The 23,047-nt window shown below is 38.9% G+C and overlaps 1 protein-coding gene across 1 annotated transcript; it reads right to left on the reverse strand.

Moving 5' to 3' along the window:
- Positions 1-1,663: 1,663 nt before the first annotated feature.
- On the reverse strand, positions 1,664-11,030 carry LOC134328472 (B-cell receptor CD22-like). Its single transcript, XM_063009564.1, has 13 exons — positions 11,024-11,030; positions 10,601-10,798; positions 9,787-10,140; positions 9,236-9,430; positions 7,830-8,087; positions 7,485-7,739; positions 7,091-7,348; positions 6,749-7,000; positions 6,582-6,663; positions 6,461-6,503; positions 6,213-6,293; positions 6,073-6,138; positions 1,664-1,825 (listed from the first exon to the last, which is right to left on the reverse strand). Exons 1-13 carry the CDS (start codon positions 11,028-11,030, stop codon positions 1,664-1,666), a joined length of 2,211 nt encoding a protein of 736 aa, XP_062865634.1.
- Between the last annotated feature and the right edge of the window lie 12,017 nt (positions 11,031-23,047).

Below are 23,047 nucleotides of genomic sequence, written 5' to 3' on the forward strand. Positions count from 1 at the left end.
CTAAAATACATATGTAAAATGTAACTGCTTTTTCATCACTTCCCTTAAATTATTTAAGTCATTATATACACTTACACACAATGAAACATTTTTAATCAGTTATGGAATATCATTAATGTTTGAATGTGCAATACACACAAAACCAGATTTAACTTATTTCAGACATCTTTATTTACCTGACCTGCTTATTGAGCATAACAATAACAAGATATTAATGACCAGTAGGCCTGCTCTGCCTGAAACATATATGCATTGTTCATAACAAATTGCATATTACATTCTTTATAAAACTGGGTACCGTAAAAGCAGCTGTGCCGTTATGTTGCCATTATAATGCCAGCGGTGCCAGATGTTGTTCCAGATTTGTTGTGTTTTTACCCGAGAACGTTTTTATTCGTTGACAAAAGTGTCGATTCATTTCGTCATAGTTTTTATCCTTTTTTGTGGTTTTTATTTAGTTATCGTCTCTTTTTTGTCATGAAAAAAAAGGTTCGTTGACGAAAACTGACGAAAATCATTTGTCAACGAAATTCAAAACTATTCGAAATTCAAAGATTCAAACTATACTCCTATTTAAACAAACAAAAACCAAAAAAAAATACTAAAATTACCCTATATATATATATATATATATATATATACATACACACACGCACACATATCAAACTGGTATACCTTAATAATATTAGTTGCCCCAAAAGGGGGCGGTACTGTACGGAACACAACTCGACACTGATTGGACTACGATATTCCGAGGCAAGACAGACAGGTCACAGACAGGTCACAGACAGGTCACAGCTAGTTTAACACTGGTTGAATAGAAAAAATTGGTGGTGCGTCGCCCGATCGCCCCAAGGAACGAGCCGCCCCTGCTCTGAACCACGTACTGACCAACACCACTCTTGTCTCTGGTCCTGTCCCTCTCAGTCTCTTTAGATTAGAAATTTCTTGAGTATTTGTTGTATTTTGTTTTTAATATTTATTATACTGTTTTTATTTTATCTGCACTTGTGTATATCATATTGTTTTTCACTTATGTGTTCTGTGTTTTAACAGCATATTGGAAGGTTATATACAGTCAAGCTGGAAAGTCTGCACACCCCTTTTACCTTCTCCATGTTTAATTATGTTACAGACTCATTCTATAATAGAATTTTTTCCTCAAACATTAACACACAATCACCAATAAATACAAAGTGAAAACAGGTTTTAGATAATATGCAATTTTATTTTACAGACATCGGACCGCTCGTCAAATCCGTTACTGCAGTTGCACTGGTACACGCCGCTGTCCACCACCTGTTTCTTGTGGATATACAGTACGTTATTATACTTTATATAGAGAGATATTCCTGAACCTAATAATAATAATAATAATAATAATAATAATAAGAGCAGATGGAACACATTGTACAGCACAATTATATTCTGTTTTTCATATCTAGGTTTAATAGGCAGTTGGGGTCAAATTGAGTTGTATGGGCTCTTTGGAGTCAGGAGGGTTAGGGGCCCAGCATAGGCTCTACCCACTAGACTCCCACTGTCTTTAAAGTAGCGTCCTCTCCACATACAGCTATTTTTTGGATATTACATCCAGATGTGAGGGTTGAGTCAGGAAGGCGCATCCAAACGTGTCATTATTGATTGATAAACAGTAGATTGGTCAGATCTTACTTGTTACAGAAAGATAAACTCCACCCTCATAATGCACCTCTTCAGACGTCAGTACAATAACGAAGAAGTATTCCCTCTCGTCCTGCTCCACCATGCCCCTCAGCATCATGGAGCAGTCGTGCATTGTGTCTCCGAGGTACTGGATTCGAGTCTTTAGCCAGGTCAGAGGGCATCATGCCGTAAGTCATCGGCTTTGTGGTCCAAAAAAATTACTTGCACATAATTAGGTGGATAAAAGTGGGAGCATCCCAGGGTCACTGTGGAACTGTTAACCTGTTATATAAGCGGTTCAGAAAGGCACACACCCGCGTCTGTGGGTCCACAATTCAGGACCCAATGGAGGACGTTTGTAAACTATCCTAAATGACCCCAACAGTCCCCTATATAGTGGAAAGACAATTCCGTACAATTGTGACTGGATTTGATAATGTAGGGCGTTCGACTCACCTAAAATCGTGATCAGGAACAGCAGAGGAACTGGAAGGACCATTTTTAGTCTACGGTGCAGCCTGTACACCTTAATGTTAAGAGAAAATGATGTTGCAATATTTAGTGGTTTCAAATGTATTTGGAATGTCCAACAAGCTCATGGTCAGGTGTCCCAATACTTTTGCCAATATAGTGTATATGGCCAGTGGGATCGGATCACTAAACACAAGAGGTGCATCTATATGGTGGGTGTAGCTTCATTTCTCCCATAAATCCACCTCCTTGTTTCTACACTCGGCTCCACTTACCATATAGAAGCACATTGTAGTTCTACAATTACTGACTGTAGTCCATCTGTTTCTCTACATGCTTTGTTAGCCCCTTTCATGCTGTACTTCAATGGTCAGGACCCCCACAGGACCCCAACAGAGCAGGTGGATCATTCTCAGCACTACAGTGACACTGACATGGTGGTGGTGTGTTAGAGTGTGTTGTGCTGGTGTTCACTCACTGTCCACTCCTACCTAGTTGGTCCACCTTGTAGATGTAAAGTCAGAGATGATAGCTCATCTATTGCTGCTGTTTGAGTCGGTCATCTTCTAGACCTTCATCAGTGGTCACAGGACGCTGTCCACGGGGCGCTGTTGGGTGGATGTTTTTGGTTGGTGGACTATTCTCAGTCCAGCAGTGACAGTGAGGTGTTTATAAACTCCACTCATACCAGCACAACACACACTAACACACCACCACCATGTCAGTGTCACTGCAGTGCTGAGAATCATCCACCTGCTCTGTGGGGTCCTGACCATTGAAGAACAGGGTAAAAGAGAAACAGATGGACTACAGTCAGTAATTGTAGAACTACAAAGTGCTCCTATATGGTAAGTGAAGCTGAGTGTAGAAACAAGGAGGTGGTCATATTGTTATGGCTGATCTAGTTTCTAAAAGCAAAACTACGTCTTTATTTAAGAATTAATGTTATAAATTATATATTATATATAAGAGGCGGGTCTTACCTCAATTCGGCGAGTCACGGCGGTCGGTCGGTCAGTAAATAAGAAAAGAAGAAGCTGCTCAGAGTTTTTAAGTTCTTTATTTCCCACGCAGATTTGGCAACGTTCATCCTTCCTCGTCTTGCTTTGGTCAAAGCGCCTTGAAAGGAACATGAATCAAAAGTTCCACGCCCCTCAAGAGCGAAGTTCATCGATTTGCGCAACAACAACGATCCTCCCAACACGACTGCAAAAACATATACAGTGGGGGAAATAAGTATTTGATCCCCTGCTGATTTTGTAAGTTTACCCCCTTACAAAGACTTGAACAGTCTATAATTTTTATGGAAGGTTTATTTTAACAGAGAGAGACAGAATATCAACAACAAATCCAGAAAAAAAACATTAAATAAAAGTTATAAATTAATTTGTATTTAATTAAGGGAAATAAGTATTTGATCCCCTACCAACCAGCAAGAATTCTGAACCCCACAGACCGGTTATGTGCACAAAAGGCACACAAATTAGTCCTGTCCCTGTATAAAAGACACCTGTCACAGAATCAGTTTCTTCCGTTCAAATCTCTCCACCACCATGGGCAAGACCAAAGAGCTATCAAAGGACGTCAGGGACAAGATTGTAGACCTGCACAAGGCTGGAATGGGCTACAAGACCATCAGCAAGATGCTTGGTGAAAAAGAGACCACTGTTGGTGCGATAATTCGAAAATGGAAGAAATACAAGATCACAGTCAATCACCCTCGCTCTGGAGCTCCATGCAAGATCTCACCTGGTGGGGTAAGAATGATTCTGAGAAAGGTGAGGTCAGCCCAGAATTACATGGGAGGAGCTTGTCAATGATCTCAAGGGAGCTGGGAGCAGAGAAATGCTGGATATGACCCCAAGAACACCATCCCCACTGGGCATTTCTCTGCCTCCAAACACGGCGAGTGGAGTTGATGCCAAAGAGCTAAATTTTGGTCTCATCTGACCATATCACATTCTCCCAAGCTTTCTCTGAATCATTCAGGTGTTCATTGGCAAACTTCAGACGGGCCTGTACATGAGCCTTCTTGAGCAGAGGGACTTTGCGGGCACTGCAGGATCTTAATCCATTACGGCAAAGTGTGTTACTAATGGTTTTCTTGGTGACTGTGCTCCCAGCTCCCTTGAGATCATTGACAAGCTCCTCCCGTGTAATTCTGGACTGACCTCACCTTTCTCAGAATCATTCTTACCCCACCAGGTGAGATCTTGCATGGAGCTCCAGAGCGAGGGCGATTGACTGTGATCTTGTATTTCTTCCATTTTCGAATTATCGCACCAACAGTGGTCTCTTTCTCACCAAACTTCTTGCTGATGGTCTTGTAGCCCATTCCAGCCTTGTGCAGGTCTACAATCTTGTCCCTGACGTCCTTTGATAGCTCTTTGGTCTTGCCCATGGTGGTCGAGAGATTTGAACGGAAGAAACTGATTCTGTTACAGGAGTCTTTTATACAGGGACAGGACTAATTTGTGAGCCTTTTGTGCACATAACCGGTCTGTGGGGGTCAGAATTCTTGCTGGTTGGTAGGGGATCAAATACTTATTTCCCTTAATTAAATACAAATTAATTCATAACTTTTATTTAATGTTTTTTTTCTGGATTTTTTGTTGATATTCTGTCTCTGTCTGTTAAAATAAACCTTCCATAAAAATTTTAGACTGTTCAAGTCTTTGTAAGGGGGTAAACTTACAAAATCAGCAGGGGATCAAATACTTATTTCCCCCACTGTATACAGTAAATGTAATCAATCATATCACTCAATAATATCTACTAAAATCAATCATTTGGAGAAATACAGTAAACATTTAGTATATGAATATGAATGCCTGGGTTCAGAACACTTTGGAAAACCCTCAACCGTCAACGCAGTTCGTCACTGCACCCACAGACGCACAAAGCAAACATGAATAACCTACTGAAACGGAACCAAAGCGGAGCTCATACAGCACCTTGACAAACAGATGCTTCCTAGCACTATCGCCTCACAGCAAAAAGGGTCTGGGTTCGATTCTCCACTTCTTTGTGTGGTTTCCACCTGGCTGTAAATGACTGAGCAATGTAGTTAAAAACATCCAGCTTCCCAACAGCCTGTTTATTATTATTAAAACATTTCAACATTACATTTCGTGTGTTAGCATTATCGTTAGCATTATTCATGGTGTTAATAGCAACATGATTAGCATTATTTATTAACATAGTTAACCATCAAGCATTATGCTGTTGTGATAAATATAGCCTCATGGGGTCGGGAGGGCTTCGGAAAATCATTTTCATTTAACACAGTCTACCGCTGTATGAAGAAATGGGTATTGTAATAATAATAATACTAATACTAATAATATTATTAATAATAACAATAATAATAATAGTAATAATAATAATAACAACAATCATAATAGTAATAATAATAAAAATAATAACAATAATAATATTAATATTAATTGTAATTATAATAATAATAACAATAATAATAAAAAAGCAATAACACTAACAACAAAAAACAATAAGAAATACAATACAATAAAATAATATAAATTATAATAATAATTTGTAATAGTAATATAATAATAGCATAAAAATAATAATAATAATATCAATTTTAATAATAAAAAGTAATGATACCAATAATAATACAAATAAATAATAATATTACCATTGATAATAATAAAATAATAACAATTAATAATAATAATAATAATAATAATAATAATAATAATAATAATTAATAATAATAATAATTGTTGTTTAGAACCGTTGTTCCCTGAACCATCCTCTTCATTTCATACTCAATCAAGTCATCGGATCACGTGTCGACATCCACCATCAGTTCTGGTTTCTCACCATCTTTAAAACATGTAAAGTTGAAATCTGTTTTATTGGAGGTTCTTGAGGAGGACGGCTTGTTCAGTGGCTTGAAATAAAAGTACTTACTGTTAGAGTTTCGTACTCGGGATCCAGAGTCGCGTACGTATCATCAGGAGGACTGGAGTGAGCGGTCTGAAGAAAATGAAGAACAATTTTTATGAGATCATTAAGATTGTTTTAATTGTGACTTTTATAGAGACACTTACTATCAGAGTGCCGTATTCATCGTTGGAGGACCTGGACGATGGATCGAGAGCTGCGTACGTCTCAGCATCAGCATCAGCATCCTGAACGAAGGACACAAGCAGTTCGAGTCTTGAAGCTATTATTATATTATAGACACTCTATGATCAAAAGTATTCAGGTTAATCAGACAGTGAATGAATGAATGACACAAACTCGGTATCATTGGCGTGTCCACAAACTTTTGTTATCTGTAGTTCTATACAATCACCTTATGATCACGTTGATCCTTCTGTCTCATCTGCATCTTCCTTCTGCTCTCACAGTAAAACAAAATATATAAATATATTTAAAATCTCACAAAAATTACAAACACCAGGCTTTTTTTTTACCTCCAGCAGAAAAACCCAACAAAACCAGCTGCCACTAAACACAATCCAACTCCTACAGCGATACAGACAGTCATGGAATATCCTACAGAAGAATCAAAAACACTCTTATAAAACACCATTAAATCTTAACACGCCTTTAACACGAACAGCAGCGTGATCACACGTACCACCGTTCATGGTAATGAACAGCGCCGCCGCCGTCTGCTCCCCGAGTTTATTCTGAGCCAGGCAGTAGTAGGATTCACCCGGCCGAGCACCGTAACTCTGTCCAGATCCTACAGCTGAGCTTCCACCTTCTTTATACCAGACGTAGCTCTCCACAGGGGGGTCAGCATCAGCACTGCAGGTCAGATTCACTAAACCGCTCTGATCAGGTTCAGCAGAGGAACTGACCGACACCGAGACTCTTTTAGGAGGATCTGAAACGATCAAATTGTAAAAGTATTAAATATAAATAGGTTAAGGATGAGGTGGTGAAATTTCCTGCACATGCTCAGTCGACCACTTACACAAAACCTTTACAGCTACAGGACCAGAGTATTTAAACTGGTTCTTATAGCTGCACTTGCACTTGTACTCTCCACCATCCTCAGAGCTGATGTTCCTTACAGTGAGGGTTTCTCCACTTCCTTTATAGGTTTGTTCTTTATACCAGGTGTAGTTCTCCACAGGGGGGTTAGAAACAGCGCTGCAGGTCAGAGTCACCGAACTGCCCTCCGTTATTTCACCTGAAAGTTCGACAGACACCGAGATGCTCCTCGGAGGATCTAGAGGTAAAACAAACTGTAATTCAGACATAAATGTTCTCTCATTTGATCTTTAAATAATGAGATTTTAAAGGAGAAAAAACTTAAATGTATAGAAGTGAATAAAGTTTATAATGGAGCATCATCAGTAACTTACAGTGAACATCAATATTTACAGCAGTGGAGTACTGATCTCTGTGTTCATTCCTGGCCAGACATTTATATTCTCCACTCTCATCAGATCTGATCTTGTGGATTGTAAATGTTTCTCCTGTTTCTTTGTAGCTCGTTCCTTTATACCACTGATACGAGGCGGCTGGTTTAGCATCACTGCTGCAGGTCAGAGTTACTGAACTTCCCTCCATTATTTCACCTGAAGGACTGATGGACGCTGAGACGTTTTTTGGAGGATCTGAAACGATCAAATTGTAAAAGTATTAAATATAAATAGGTTAAGGATGAGGTGGTGAAATTTCCTGCACATGCTCAGTCGACCACTTACACAAAACCTTTACAGCTACAGGACCAGAGTATTTAAACTGGTTCTTATAGCTGGTCATGCACTTGTACTCTCCACCATCCTCAGAGCTGATGTTCCTAACAGTGAGGGTTTCTCCACTTCCTTTATAGGTTTGTTCTTTATACCAGGTGTAGTTCTCCACAGGGGGGTTAGAAACAGCGCTGCAGGTCAGATTTACTGAACTGCCCTCCATTATTTCACCTGAAGGACTGACGGACACTGAGATGTTTTTTGGAGGATCTGAAAGAAAGAATGAAAGAAGAGCTATGTTAAAATGAATTAGGCAGATCTTTAGACTTGGTTCAACTAATTCTAGAAACATAATATTACATATTAGTCCAGCCTATTTTTGTGCATTTTCCACCTGAATGCCATGATGATATTTTACCATGCTCAAATGATGATAAAACCCCCAACAAAATGTAAGTTTCAGTGAGTGTAAGTAGGAATGTAGGTCTGCAATGCCATTACCAACACTTTATTCCTGTGGCAAATGTTGTTTACTATCACCATCCAAAATTTTTAGCTTCTAACTAATTCTGATTTGGAGTTATTACAGTAAGAGTAAAAGGAGGCCTCATTTGAATCCAAATTTCTCCAAAGCTTTCCAACCCCCAAAAAAACCAGATTATACTGCAGACAAAATGTGTACGATTATTTATTTATACTTTATAATGTAATTATTTTAAACATTAGTGTGTTTTTGGCTGTAAAACTGTCTGAAATGTGATCGTGAGATTGTGCTGATTTGTTTGGTATAAATATTGTCAGTATTAATACAAGTACACTCTTATAATAATACAAAATGTTAACATTGTAATTCTGTTAGAATTTATCAGACCTGCAATTCTTTTGTGTTTTAAGGAGAACTTATAAACAAAATAAGCTTAATGTTTATGTTGCTTAAAAGTAGAGATTTTAAGCTATCAAAAGGTACCTTATTCATCAGCAAGGGATATGTTGACGATGAAAAACTTACAGAAAGAATTCTTGTTCAGCGATGGGGTTAATGATGGATTAATAATGGAGTCTTACATACAATCAGTCTGGCTTTGTTACTTTTTCCCTACTGAAATATTTCAACAGCTTTTAGCATCTTTCTTTGAATTGGCTCAGATTGGGGCCTAGTGTTACTGTAGAACCTTTAATGTGACTGAATTGAAAAGCACACCAGGCTGTGCTTGTGTTTTAAAGCTAAATTGTCTTGGTGATTACATTGAGTGTCTGAGGGGGCAGTTTCTCCAGCACTCACAGGTCAGTAAAATCCTTTAGTAAGAAGCTTCAGTGTTGGTGCGTTTATGAGGATGAATGAATGAATCTGTACTTACATCCTACATTAAGAGTCACAGCAGAGGAGCGATGATCTCTAACAGCACAGTAATAACGACCTCCATCCTCTATCTTGACTGGCCACAGATGAAGATCGGTGTAGTAGGAGTGGTAGTAGGTGGTTGTGGTTTGTAGTTGTTGTTGATTTCTGTACCAGGTGAATGTTGGATTATCAGTCAGTCTGCAGGTTGTTTCACATGTGAGATTTACTGCAGTTCCTTCTTCTACTTCCTCTGGACCCCCCACCTGAAGATCTGAGAACGTGAGGAGAACATGCAGTGAATGATTTTACACATTTAATTATCAAACCTATCTGCTGTTTAACTACAGTACTGTGAAAAAGTATTTGCCCCCTCTTCATTTCCTCTATTCTCACATTTTAAATTCTCATACACAATGTCATACTAGAAGACAAAGTAAGTTAGGGGTAAACCAGCAACCTTCTAATTATTAGTCCAGTACCTTAACCACTGACTTCAGAATTGTCTAGACTGCTTGTCTTTTCCAGCTACTCCTGTATTTAGGCGATTGTAATTGTGTCCTGCCAATGCCGGATGAATCGTGATTACCAGTGAATGTAGTACAGTGAGTTATTTATCTGATGTCTCACCTGTAACGTGAAGCTGAACTCCATCTGTATTTTCATATTTTCCTTCAGGTTTATCAGTTAAAAATCTGAAGTAATACATTGTTTGGTCTTTTTCTGTAACATCAGTCAGTTTGAGAGTGCATTTATTATTTTTGTCTCCGATGTACTGAACTCTACCTCTGTACTCCGGGTCTGAAGCCAGATCAGGAGGCTCTATACCTTCTCCAAGCCGCTCTTTACTCCAGAAAACTGTTTGAACTGTGTAACCAGGTGGGTATGTGTAAGTGCAGTCCATGATCACTGTAGATCCCTTAAGAGCACAAATAGATTTCTGAGTGTAAGTCACACCCCATACCCACTGAGCATCAACGACTCCTGCAACACACATAAATGGATCGGTCATGCTCAGATTGTACTAAATCAGTAAGAAACGCTGCATAAATCATCCACTGCAGAACCTAAACTAATATCAGCACTGGTGTGCTAGCATGTTTTACCACCTTGTTCTCATTTTAGTAGTATTTACACTATATAAGAAGCATATTTAATGACTAAGACATATAATATAATAAGATTTAGCACAGAGAATTTAAAAATGTCTAGGAATGTTTTGGCACTGATGGATGAATCATGATCACCAGTGAATGTAGTACAGTGAGTTATTTATCTGATGTCTCACCTGTAACGTGAAGATGAACTCCATCTATACCTTGATACTTTCCTCCTGGTTTATCAGTTATAAATCTGAAGTAATATTTCCTTTGGTCTTTTTCTGTAACATCAGTCAGTTTGAGAGTGCATTTATTATTTTTGTCTCCGATGTACTGAACTCTACCTCTGTACTCCGGGTCTGAAGCCAGATCAGGAGGCTCTATACCATCTCCATGCAGCTCTTTACTCCAGAAAACTGTTTGAACTTTGTAACCAGGTGGGTATGTGTAAGTGCAGTCCATGATCACTGTAGATCCCTTTTCAGCACTGATAGATTTTAGAGTGTAAGTCACACCCCATCCATCCTGAGCATCAGTGATTCCTGCAACACAACACAACACAGACATAGATCATTCATGTTCAGTTCTTCTGCATCAAAAAAGCCTGCTTTAATTCTCAAGCTTGATGTTTAAGGGTTAACAGGGTGAGTTTGCACAGTGTACATATCATATCAGGGTCAATATTGATAAAAAAAAGACTTAAACCTCTCTAGGAAATGTATTTTATAAATGAACAGAAATAAACCTTTTAAAGATCTGTGGCTTACCGAACATGCTGATGAGTAACAGCAGAGAAACAGGACGTGTAATTCTGGGTATCATCACCACGGCCTGTACATAAAAACACAGTGTTATTTATTAGTGGTGGTAAATTCGCTTCATTTTATGGACTCGGGTTAGTCTGAGTCACTTATGTACTGACATCTTGATTGCGATTGATTTACTGCATGAAAATGCCAAATATCACTTGTCTACCATGCACTCTCTTGGCACCTCACACTTCTCTTGTCAGTGAGAAGTTGACACTTTTTTCTTAGTGGAATCTTGATCATGGGGTATAGTGACTATGGGGTATAGTGATAGTGGGGTAGAGAGGGGTGGACTCACCTACCAATCAGATGGGTATATTAATGGGTCTAGGGTTCGAGGGTTATGGTCAACAACAAATTGCCATGGTAACTTGAGCCAGTCAGGCAGCCACAGTGGCACCAAAACAAGAGGATCCTAATAAGTCAATGACTTAGAAGGCAGGTTATTGGAACGCGCCCGATTCCATCGGGTTTCGCGTTTAGCATTTAGCATCTTGCCATTAAAACCAATGGAATGAGGTGGGACGGTGCTAACATGTCAATATAACATCTCGATTCGTGTACAGAAAACTGTTACATTTGCAGACAAGCCCAAACTTGCAAAGAAAAACACTCGTTAAAAATCAATAATTATTTATTTACATTTGAGAGAATTCTGGGATTGTCTTCATCACTAAGGACGCTTTCGAGTCTCACTCGTTCTGCCTTAGCATTGTGCTTAGTGACTAAGGCATCTAAGTAACTAAGAAATCTCGGATTTGGAACAGGTGTATAGCTGCTCTTTTGTTTGTATAGTTTTTTTTAAATAATGTTTACTACTTGAATAGGTTTTGATTGTGAAATAAAATTTTAAATGACCAATTTTGTCAATCCTGTTAATTGCCTCATGTGATATTGAAGCTTTCTTAGTTTAATGCTCAGTTTCAACCGAGTACAAAGATGTAGCTTGTCAATCTCTTGCTTGTCAAAACCCTTGTAGGCACCACCCTTTTTCACAGATGAGCCTTTTATTTAGAGTAAGATACATGCATCATTAATATTATTAATAATGTGGTGAAAATTCCTGCATTTTTTAAATATCGCAGTATAATCGCAGGAAAAAAAATTATCGCAATGTCAGTTTTTTCCAATATCGTGCAGCCCTAATTTTGATGTTTTGCTTACAAGAAAATATTGTTATGAGGGGGACAAAGGACCCAAGGATGCAGAGGACTTAACAAAAAAAAATGCTTTTATTTAACAAATAATAAACATAATACACAATAAAACAAATAAAGAGAACAAAAAGAAACACAAAGAAAAAGAGAGGGGAAGCGCGAGGCGCGAACCCAGGTCTCTTGTCTCCAGACCAGGAGCTGTAGCACACTGTTAGACATTTCTGTAATTTCTACAGTTATTAACCACATACCACACAGTAAAATACTGTAAATAGTTTTTACAGTACATAACAGTATTTTCCACTGCATCATGACAATTTTGCCTGATGCCAAATACTGAATACAGAGATTTACTGTATTTTTGACATTGAGGTAAATTACTGTAATTACCTTTGGCGCCAAACGATTTTATTGACAAGATTCAACCTAATTTTCAGCTGTGAGAGTTTTGAACTGACATTGTTTGCCTAACGGTTCAGCTTCGGAATATACGGAACCAGCACATTATCTCAAGTTTTGCGGGAAGGAGTTCAGGAGAGGTGCGCACACAGAAACAGTTCGGCTATGATGGATGGAGCCGCAGTGGAGCAGCAGGGGTGCTGAGACCCTTGAAGAGGATTTTTTACACCAAAACTGGGAACCAGCAAAAAATAAAGGTAAAGAGTCTACGACAGTTACGACAATAAATTAAAAATAGTCACGGTTATCGGGTCTGTTGTGCACTATAGGAGCGTTAGCATTACTTGTGGGCAACTTTTTTCCAAGTAAAACAAGTAAACGTTCCATTTTACAAATGACTGTGAGTTTCATGTTTAAAAGCTACGTTAGTCAGGTTAGGTGAAATTTACGACACGACAGCGCTAGCATAGTAGCTAATCTCCTGCGACGCTGTAAACTGTGACATCGTTTAACAGTCGCCACAGGATCCTTACAAAACATTGTAATGTTCAGAAAGATTAGATTTATTTTGAGGATTCTGTATTGAATTGCATAGAACTGTTAAAGATGATCTTTCTGTGATTACAGGTGAACAATGCTGAATGGATTGTTAATGGAAAAGAACTAGGCAGGTTCCAGGTTGAGAAGTGGTTTACCTCACTACGTTTGCTATCTGAACCTATAGGAACACGCTTCATTTCATGTTAAGTCGGGTATGTTTTATAAGTTAAGTCGGGTATGTTTTATACCAAAACTACTGTGTTTCTGTAACCCTGCATTTCTGAAGCTCTTGTGTTATTTCTAATGTAAGTTCACCTACATTCATTGTTCATTGTTGTACTATGCATTCAATACTGAATTATTTAACAGTAAAAGTGTTTTTCTGTAATATGAATTAACATGAATTTTGTACATGTTATGTTAATGCACATTGTGTTCTTTTAAATGTGTTGTTTAAAATGTATTTTGAAAGTTGCATGGATTAAAGTAAGAATGTTTTTAAGGAAATTCTGTACTTGTACATGTTTTTGTTGAAAGTGCTTTAAGCATTTGCAGTGATTTAAATAAAGAATTTGATATGTTGCAATAATTGTCTGTGTGGATTAAATAGCAGTAGTGTGTAAGTTATAAGTCAAATAAGCACAATTTACTGATTTTTAAAAAAATTTAAATTAAATTTAACAATTAATTACAGTATTGTACAGTTAACCTAAGTTGTTACTGTGGTGTTACTGTAAAATGCAATTACAGTAACATTAAGTTACTGTAAAATAAAATACAGTTATGGTACTGTAAATTTGACAGTGTTGCCAGTAAGTTACTGTAAAAACCCTTTGAAATGTCTAACAGTGCAGCCTGCCACAGCAGCGCTAATGGCAGGCTCACTCCCGGCACTGAAGAGGCAAAGAGTGGGTTCGCGAGGTGGAACACCTCACGCTAAAGGACGGAGAGGAAGGGGGACACCGGCAATATGGCAACCAGGTTTGGCACGGTCGCCAGCAAAGTGCTGGAGAGCACCGTGCCATTACCGAGTGCGAACTGTTTGATAAATGGAAAGTTCATGGCGCTGTCACCAGCCAGTGTGGCTGGGAAGTGGCCGTTAGAAGTAGCGCTCCAGACCGGGGAGATGCGACGCTGTCACCAGCGTTTCCTGCTGGGAGGGGGTCGCGGCGGCACGGCAGCGGCGGCTCTGCGGCGGCGGCCTGGTGGTGGCACTGTGGCGGCGACCAGCAGCGGCGGCACGGCGGCGGCGGCTTGGCGGCGGCTTGGCGGCGGCTTGGCGGCGGCTTGGCGGCGGGGGCTCGGCAGCTGCGGCACGACGGCGGCGGCCTAACACGGAGTCAAAATAAAAAATAAAACGGCACCGTAGTGCGTGGGCAAAACAGGATTGCACCAGAAACAAAAAGACCTAAACATAGTTACCTCGGGCCTTCAGACCCTACACCTCCAACCACCATACGGTGCCTGGAGGATACCGAGAAAACTAAGTAAAGTAAATTGGCTGGTGCGTGCAGCCCAAACGAAAATAAAGGAACATAAAAGGGCACCGCAGTGCCAAACGAACTCAAAGAAAGAAAAAACAAACAGCCAGTGAAAACAGAAGGTGCGACGCCTGCAGCTTTGTGCCTTGCCCTTAAATAAGGGGAGGCACAGCTGCAGCGTGTTCGCACCTAACGAGCTGGCCGGGTATTTACAGCCAGCTCGTTTGTGGCTCTGTAAGGCCTGTGGCGTCAGGGAGAGATGGTGCATTCCCCTGACGCCACAGGACCTAACAAATATGATGCATTACTAACCTATACCTTGACTACTGATAATAATAATCAGCCACATATCAAACACCAGTGTGTTTAACTGCTTGTTTATTGGAATATTTAACTTATTACTTAGATTCACGGACTGGAGTGAAGTTGGTTCAGCCAAATTATCTGAGTCCTCTGCTTTTCCTGTGAGTCTGCTCACTCGCCTCGTGTACTTAGCAGCAGCCGGACTCAATGGATCGGATTAATTAAGACCTCGGATTCTTGATTCCCGATTCAGTACGAAGCTTAGTAGGGCTGTTGTAGCCTAGCGGCTAAGGTATTAGACTAGAAACCGAAGGGTTGCAGGCAGGGGCGCTTTAATGCACGGGCTTACCTGGGCTTCAGCCCAGGGGCCCCGAATAATTGAGGGCCCCGATTGGCTGTTTTATTTTTTATTTATTTTGTTATTTCGGTTAATAAGAATGGGGGGAAGCTTGATTTGGTGGTTTCAGTTAAGCGACGTGAACGTTAGAGCTAGTATGTGAGTGACATTCAGCTCAGCCAATCAGAATGCAGCACCAGGTTTATATATATGTGCGTTCGGACGTTCTGCAGTTAGTTTAGTTAGACTCGCTTTATGGTCCCAGCAGAGAGTTCGGGTTCTGGAACTAGGCGGTATAAAGTGTTGTAAATAATAAAGTGCTCATTGAAGTCCTGACTAAACAGTTAAAGTGACTCCACCCTGTCGTGTGCTTTTATTCCCACACCTCCACCACCGCACAGCAAAAGACCTGTAGCATCCCCACCGGAGAGCGGCTAGGTGAGCCGACCCTCTACAGTAGCATGTGGCTAATGCTAACGGTAAAGTGCAGCGATAGTGAAAGTAAAAACATGACAATATTTTTGTAAAGTAAAATATAAAAATAACTAAAAGACAATGAAATATCAAAATACATGTAATCACAATACACAGTGAGTGCACAGCAAGGGATTTTGGGAATCTTTGTAACTTGCTTAACGTTACTAGATTATATATAACGTTACTATATATATAATTATTTTTTGCACTGGGGCCCATGAGCTCCTAGTTACGCCACTGAACTGTGTTGTGTTGTGTACTGATTATGAAAACTATACGTGGGGGCCCACAAGCAGCCGTAGCCCCTGGGCCCACAGGCAGGTTAAATCGCCTCTGGTTGCAGGTTCAAGCCCCACCACTGCCAGGTTGCCACTGTTGGGCCCTTGAGCAAGACCCTTAACCCTCAATTGCTCAGACTGTATACTGTCACAGTACTGTAAGTCGCTTTGGATAAAAAAAGCATCTGCTAAATGCCGAAAATGTAAGATTCGAATAATTAACCTGGGTGATTCAGGAACGACCAGCTCTATTATTTATACACTAAAATAAATGTGAATAAATGTCAATAACAATCTACTAACCTTCGGCAAATAGATATCTAACTGGGCTCAAGAAGTTGTCTTGAGGATAAACAATATGTTTACAAACTGGATTTGATGTCCAGAGAGTTGTGTGAAAATTACTGTCATATAACCACGTTTTAAACCCATTTATGTATTTATTTATTATTAGGATGAATAAATCCATTCATACAGGTTTCTATATTTCACTATAACACATAACAATCCGTATTTTATGAATTAAAGCATCATCGGAGCATTATTTAATAACCAAACAGAAAGGTCATTTATGGTAATAAGAAGTGCTCATGTATTAGAGACATTACAGTAAATGTGTGAGTTTCTCACTCCCTACAGTAAATGTGTGAGTTTGTCACCCAATAAACACTCAAAAATAAAAGTAAAATTGCACAAACTGACTCTGCAATAAACAGGAACAAACAACAATCAGACAAATGTAAAAAAAAAAACAAATTTTTATGTTAATTTTAGTTAAAACTACTTAAACATAAATGCTGGGTTTGTCTGTGTTGAAAAACTAAGGGAGTGTTCACTACAGGTCCTACAGTATGGGTGCAGTAAAAAACATCGTGTAGAATCTCTAGAAACTGTAATATACTATGATACTACCTTTATCTGAATATACAAGTCCTACAGTGTGGGTACAGTAATGCATAATATTACAGTAAGTGTCAGAGTGGAGCCTTTAGGGCCTTCAAGCCTGAAATATGTTCAGTTATTTGACAGTCAACACTTAGCCAAATAAATCTCTCATTCCTGCTTATTAAATGTGTGTCGAAAGGGTTGAGCAATAGTGGTTCAGTTATCAGTAAAAGTGACCAATCATGTCTTTCCTGTAAATGGGTGGGTTTTGTTGTCTCTATATATAAAGTTTAAAATGAGTGTATATATAAATTTTAAAAAGTGTGAAGAAGTAAAAATTGTTAAAATATTTTAATCAGATACAGCACACTTAATAACATCAATTATTTCCTACCATCATGAGAAGACGACCAGTTTCTGTGTTCGAAGTGCAAATGTATTAAACAGAACAAGAACAGAACAAGAGATGTGTCGCTGATAGCTATTTATAAGTGCTGCTACTTCCTCTCCTCTTTCCTCTCTGCACTTATATGTGATGGTCAGATACTTGAGTTAACTCTTTCTCTCTGTAGGTGCCAAAATGCCAAAGTTTTTTATGTTTAGGTTATATTCATATGTGGATATATATTTCTGAATTTGGAAGTCCACATTTGTTTATATTAGTGCTGTCAAAATTAACATGTTACTTATTGCAATTAATTTGAAGTATAACGCAGCTGGGTTTTTACTTCGGACCTTTGTGTCTAACGATGAATTAAAATTGTGTTTTAAACACTAAGTTTTACTTTAAAAAGTTGCCTGGTACAGCAGGCCCGGAGTGGCTAATCGGGAGATTCGGGAGGATTCCCGATGGGCCGGCTCATGTCAATCTCGAGTTTGGGCCGGTTGAATGGGAAAAATAATTTTGACACTTATCTGTCCCTTATCTAATCTTGTTCTTGCATTCATTCATCAAGCGCAGCCCCTACATCTTATTTAAACTAAGATGGTTATCTGTAATGTAAAATATAATGTAGAGAATATACATGATATATGTTAAATTGTTCAGACATTCAGAAAGATGTCAGCACGATAGCCTATTTTATTTTAACAAATGGAGACAAAAAACCTAAATCACTATCAATTTTACACCATCATAATATAGGCTAAATTGTTAAAAAAAAAAAAGAAAGAAAAAAAACTTCAAGCATGTTATGTTATTCAGCAAAATAGGCTAACCCTTAATGAAATTTTTTTTTTTTTTTGCCTCAGAGCAGCAGGAGAGGCCAGGACTACAGAGACAGGTAGAGAGGATAAAAATTAACTAAAAAAACCTATTTTATGTAACAAGTTGCACACAGAACAGATGTAATGGATAGATTCTAAATGATACCCAGTACCCAGATATTTAGAATGCTGAAAATTGTCTTATTGCTCCTGTACAAATGTAAATACGTTTTCATCTTTATCACATTTTTTACCTTTTAAATCTTTATCTGATTTAAATTTGAATTAAACATGTTTAAGTGAAGTGTTTTCTGTTAACTTACCAACATATACCTGAACTTATACCCAATAAGTTTGTTTTATTCTGCTGTTTCATTTATTCTAATTCCTCCTCCATGGAAAAAGTGGGCCGGGTTTGGGCATGAAACTACCGGGCTGAAAAAGGGGCCCACTCCGGCCCTGTGGTACAGTAATTATTTTTCCTTCTCCTCCTCCGCTCTGTGTGCATGCCTCTTTTCTCTCCACATGAATGAGTGACCTGTACAGCAGGGGCGCAAGTTCACCTCCCTCAGTCCTGCAGAGAGATTCCACATAAACGCTTCATATTTAATATAATAAATATAGTTTTAAGAGAGTGAAAGAAAACACAGTGAACGCTGCGGGGGGTCTCAACACAATTGATCCTTCACCCCCTCTTACTCCCCGCTTTATAGAACACCGTACTGTGACGTCACAAAGCTGCTGTTTAAATGTGAGCTCCTGAGTTTTAACTGTAATGCAGATCAGATGTTACTAACTTACCACTACTAGAGTTATCTGCTGACTTCACTCAACTTCTGCTGATAGGTTTGTTACATTTTCATTGTTTACATTTATTTATAAGACCTTTTGATGTCTGAAAAATATTATTTTATATGAATATTACTACTTACTATTATTATTATTATCATTAATATTATTATTCAAACCCATTTACAGAGGTGTGGACATTTAAAAAAAATCAATTTACTTGATTTTAATGTGTACTAGTGATGGGTCGGTCGCGAACGATCCAGCTCTAAGAGCCGGCTCTTTAAAGTGAACGACGGGATCCGGCTCCTGATTGGGAGCCGATTCGTTTTTTTCCATTTTTTTTCTGACAAAACCGCACGTGATTGGTCAAGATACGTGGTTGCATTTGTGTGTTTACACTGAGCAGGAGGGGAGGGGTTACACACACACACACACACACACACACAGAGACAGCGTGCACACGAACAGGAGGGAGAAAGAGAGAGAGAGAGAGAGAGAGAGAGAACTCAGCGCTTTACACAGCCAGACATTACACGCTGGAAAGGTGAGGAAAATGAGTGAGAGGAGACATAGTAAAGTTTGGACACGTGAAGCCCCTTTTACAGAGAAGTTCAGACCCACTGAACCAAGTGTTCACTGGGAGACCAAGTGTTCAGTCTACCCACATCTTATACATGTGATGGCACACAGACTGTGTATCTGTCCCCTCAGAGAGAATCTTTTTTAACAGGGCAGATCATAACAGAAAAGAGAAACAGGATCAACCCATCAAAGATGAGCTGCTTGGTTTTTCTGAATGCTAATCTTCACTAAATACTTACAAATACCGTCACCTGGATGCTTTCACCTGGATTTTCTTTTTGTTGAGTGTGAGTAATGCTTTGTTGTTGTGTTGTTTCACTCTAGATGCTTGTTTATTTTGTTTTGTTTATTAGGATTTAACGTCATGTTTTACACTTTGGTTACATTCATGACAGGAACATTCACCTCACTTGCATGTCTTTGGACTGTGGGAGGAAACCAGAGCACCCGGAGGAAACCCACATGGACATGGGAAAGATATGCAAACTCCACACAGAAAGGACCCGGGCTCTTCACCTGGGGATCGAACCCAGGACCTTCTTGCCGTGAGGCGACAGTGCCAACCATTAGCCACCGTGCCGTCCCACTCTAGATGCAAACGTACAAATAATATACACAATCAGATCTTTTTGTCTAATTGAGATGGGTCTTTGTTTTTGTATTTTATAATTTATTGTTGGAGCACTCTGTTCCATGTTGAGTATATAAATAAAGAAATTTAAATAATAAACATTTAATACAATGTTTTTTTTACATTAGTAATTCATTTTACATGTAATTTGGTAATAAATTAATTTAGGCAACAAAAAAATCTAAGGACCCACTTGGGAGCCGAAAGAGCCGGCTCTTTTTAGTGAGCCGAGTCAAAAGAACCGGCTCTCTAAAAGGAGCCGAAATTCCCATCACTAATGTGTACATCACTCCCACATGATCAGAATATAGCCGTTCCAGGGAGAGACGGTAAGAGCAAGAGACATTTAAAACCAAACCGGGACTCGACGGCTCCTCCGTAACTTGGGTAGCTCACCACCTTTCAGCCCGAGTGATGGCGTGGGTCCATTGACACTCCCAACATGACGCTCCATTTCATTTTTGTTCGACTACGCAATTCCAAAAAGCCACAAAAAATAACTAAGTGACATGTGTGCACACTTGCATGCGTGAAAAAGCTACTAAAAAAGTATATTCCAAAAGTGGGAAAAGTTCACAAACCCGGCCACCATGCCTCCTCTCCCAATCTCTCTTTTGCTTGTTTATGTCCGAGCCCCTCCCCTTATTGGCTAACGGTCCCATGACATACAGCAAAAAACAGAAAACGTCTGGGGCACATAAATACATGGGAAATAGTGATGGGAATTTCGGCTCCTTTTAGAGAGCCGGTTCTTTTGGCTCGGCTCACTTTTATTTGGCAGCTTCTTTAAGTGTTATGTTCCCAAATTACTACATTAAAATAAATAAATACATAGCAAAGGTATTGACTATATCAAAAATCAGAGAAGAAAGACATTTTGATGTGTGGAACAGTGAATAATGTATTAATGTGTTCCTCCTAATCATGGAGTATACTTATTCTGTCTCATTAGCATTTATGCAGTTGTAGCAGACGTCAACAGGTGAGACAGCTCAGGAGACAATAATCAACAAATTTTTGCTGGATTGAATCAGGGTAGCAATTGAACTGAACAAGAGTTTGTTGGAAAGTAAACCAAGAGCAGCTCTCTTAAGCAGAAAGAGTATTATTGCCTGTACAGATCACACCAAATGTAAATTCATACAAATTCAGTTCAAAAGGTCTGGATAAGTAAACTGATGTATTGTTTTACTTTTTCTCATTTCAGAAATGAAGTGTGTTTGTTTTATGATTCTGTTCTTCCATCATGCTTTCTCAGGTAAAGTAAGAATTAAAGCTGCTTTGGGTTCCCCATTCAATCCACTCTGTAAACTATAGCAAATACAGAGAACATAGAATTTAATAAACAAGAAATAAACAACAGATCCATGTTTTTATCACATTTTACACATAAGACATTAGTCTATACTACAGGGCAGAGCATTGAAGACAAATGCTCTACAGTCTTGACAAAATAGGTAAGTGTACCATATACAAAAGAGGAGGAAAAGTTGTGGAATTGTGGACATTTTCTGTGCTATGATTATCTTGTGTACATGAAAGTAATTGTGGGCTGATGCACTAAAAAGAATCAAAACCTTACAACAACATTAGTATAATGTTCAGCGCCACTCTGATCTCTGAGCTTTCCTTATATAGTCTGGAATAAGATGTGGCGTGGGGGGTTGTAGTCTGTTTGGGACTAAAGCAAGTCAATTTCCAAAGTCAAAACAACTGCAATTTCCCTCTAGGATCAATAAAGTATTCTGATTCTGAATGAATTTACCCTCCTGCCACAAGTGGGAGCGAATGAAGGTTATCGCACCATTATATTAATAAGTAACCAATAACTGAATTAGAAGACAGGATATAAATCAAGCCACTGAGTGAACTGACTGTGATAAAAAGTCATTCATGTTTGTTTTATATTTGTTCTCTCTGCAGAAACTTTTCGGTTGGTTGGTCCAGATGTTCCTCTATATGCAGTTACTGGTTCTGATCTTGTTCTGCCTTGTTTCATTGAACCCAAAACCAGTGCAGTGGACATGAGAGTGGAGTGGTTCAGGCCAGACACAAAAAACTTACTAGTACATCTTTATAAAGATCACACAGTAATTAATTCAGGGCAAAGTCCATCTTACAAAGGGAGAACAGCTTTATCTGATGAGAAGCTGGAAAAAGGAGACGCCTCACTGCTGTTAGCTAATGTTCAAGTTTCTGATGAGGGGAAATACATATGTTACATTGTCGCTGAAACCTGGTATGATGATTTCACTGTTCAAGTAAAAGTTGAAGGTATAGTAGCTAATTTATGATTAATATTGTTACATTTAAAAAAGTATTTGGACACATGATCATAAGCTTGTTGAGCTTGTTGGACAGGTCTTACTAGGATATTATCCTGATGTGGGCATTTGAATTGTTTGCTAAATTTTGAGGAGGGGGCAAAAGGAATACAATTACAGCATTTATTTTTAGGGGAGTCCAGGGTGGGCAACACCACACCTGGGTTTACACCCCAACGTTGGACATCAAATGGTAACCAGAAACAACTGCTATTAAAATATTAAAGCCATTCTTCAGAGAAGGCTTCTCACAAGACATTAAAGTATCTTTGTGAGAACTGGTGCCCGTTCTGTCAAAAGAGCATTTGGATGGCTGGGCACTGCTGTTGGTCCAGAAAGCCTCAATTACTGTTCCATTTCATTCCAAAGCTGGGGCTGAGAGGTCAGAGCTTTGTGCAGGTCACTGAAGTTATTTTAATGCATTCATTAAAAAATTAGAAGGGGTGTCCCAATACTTTTGTCCATATAGTGTATTTGTGTTTATGAAAGAGGAAATACTGATACTTGATGTGTAACTTGATCTACAGCTGTTGGAACAGAGCCACTGATAACTCTGGAGAGCTTTGATCATTCAGGAGGATTCAGTCTAA

The sequence above is a fragment of the Trichomycterus rosablanca genome, chromosome 15 (assembly GCF_030014385.1).
Source record: "Trichomycterus rosablanca isolate fTriRos1 chromosome 15, fTriRos1.hap1, whole genome shotgun sequence".
Classification (NCBI taxonomy): Eukaryota; Metazoa; Chordata; class Actinopteri; order Siluriformes; family Trichomycteridae; genus Trichomycterus; species Trichomycterus rosablanca.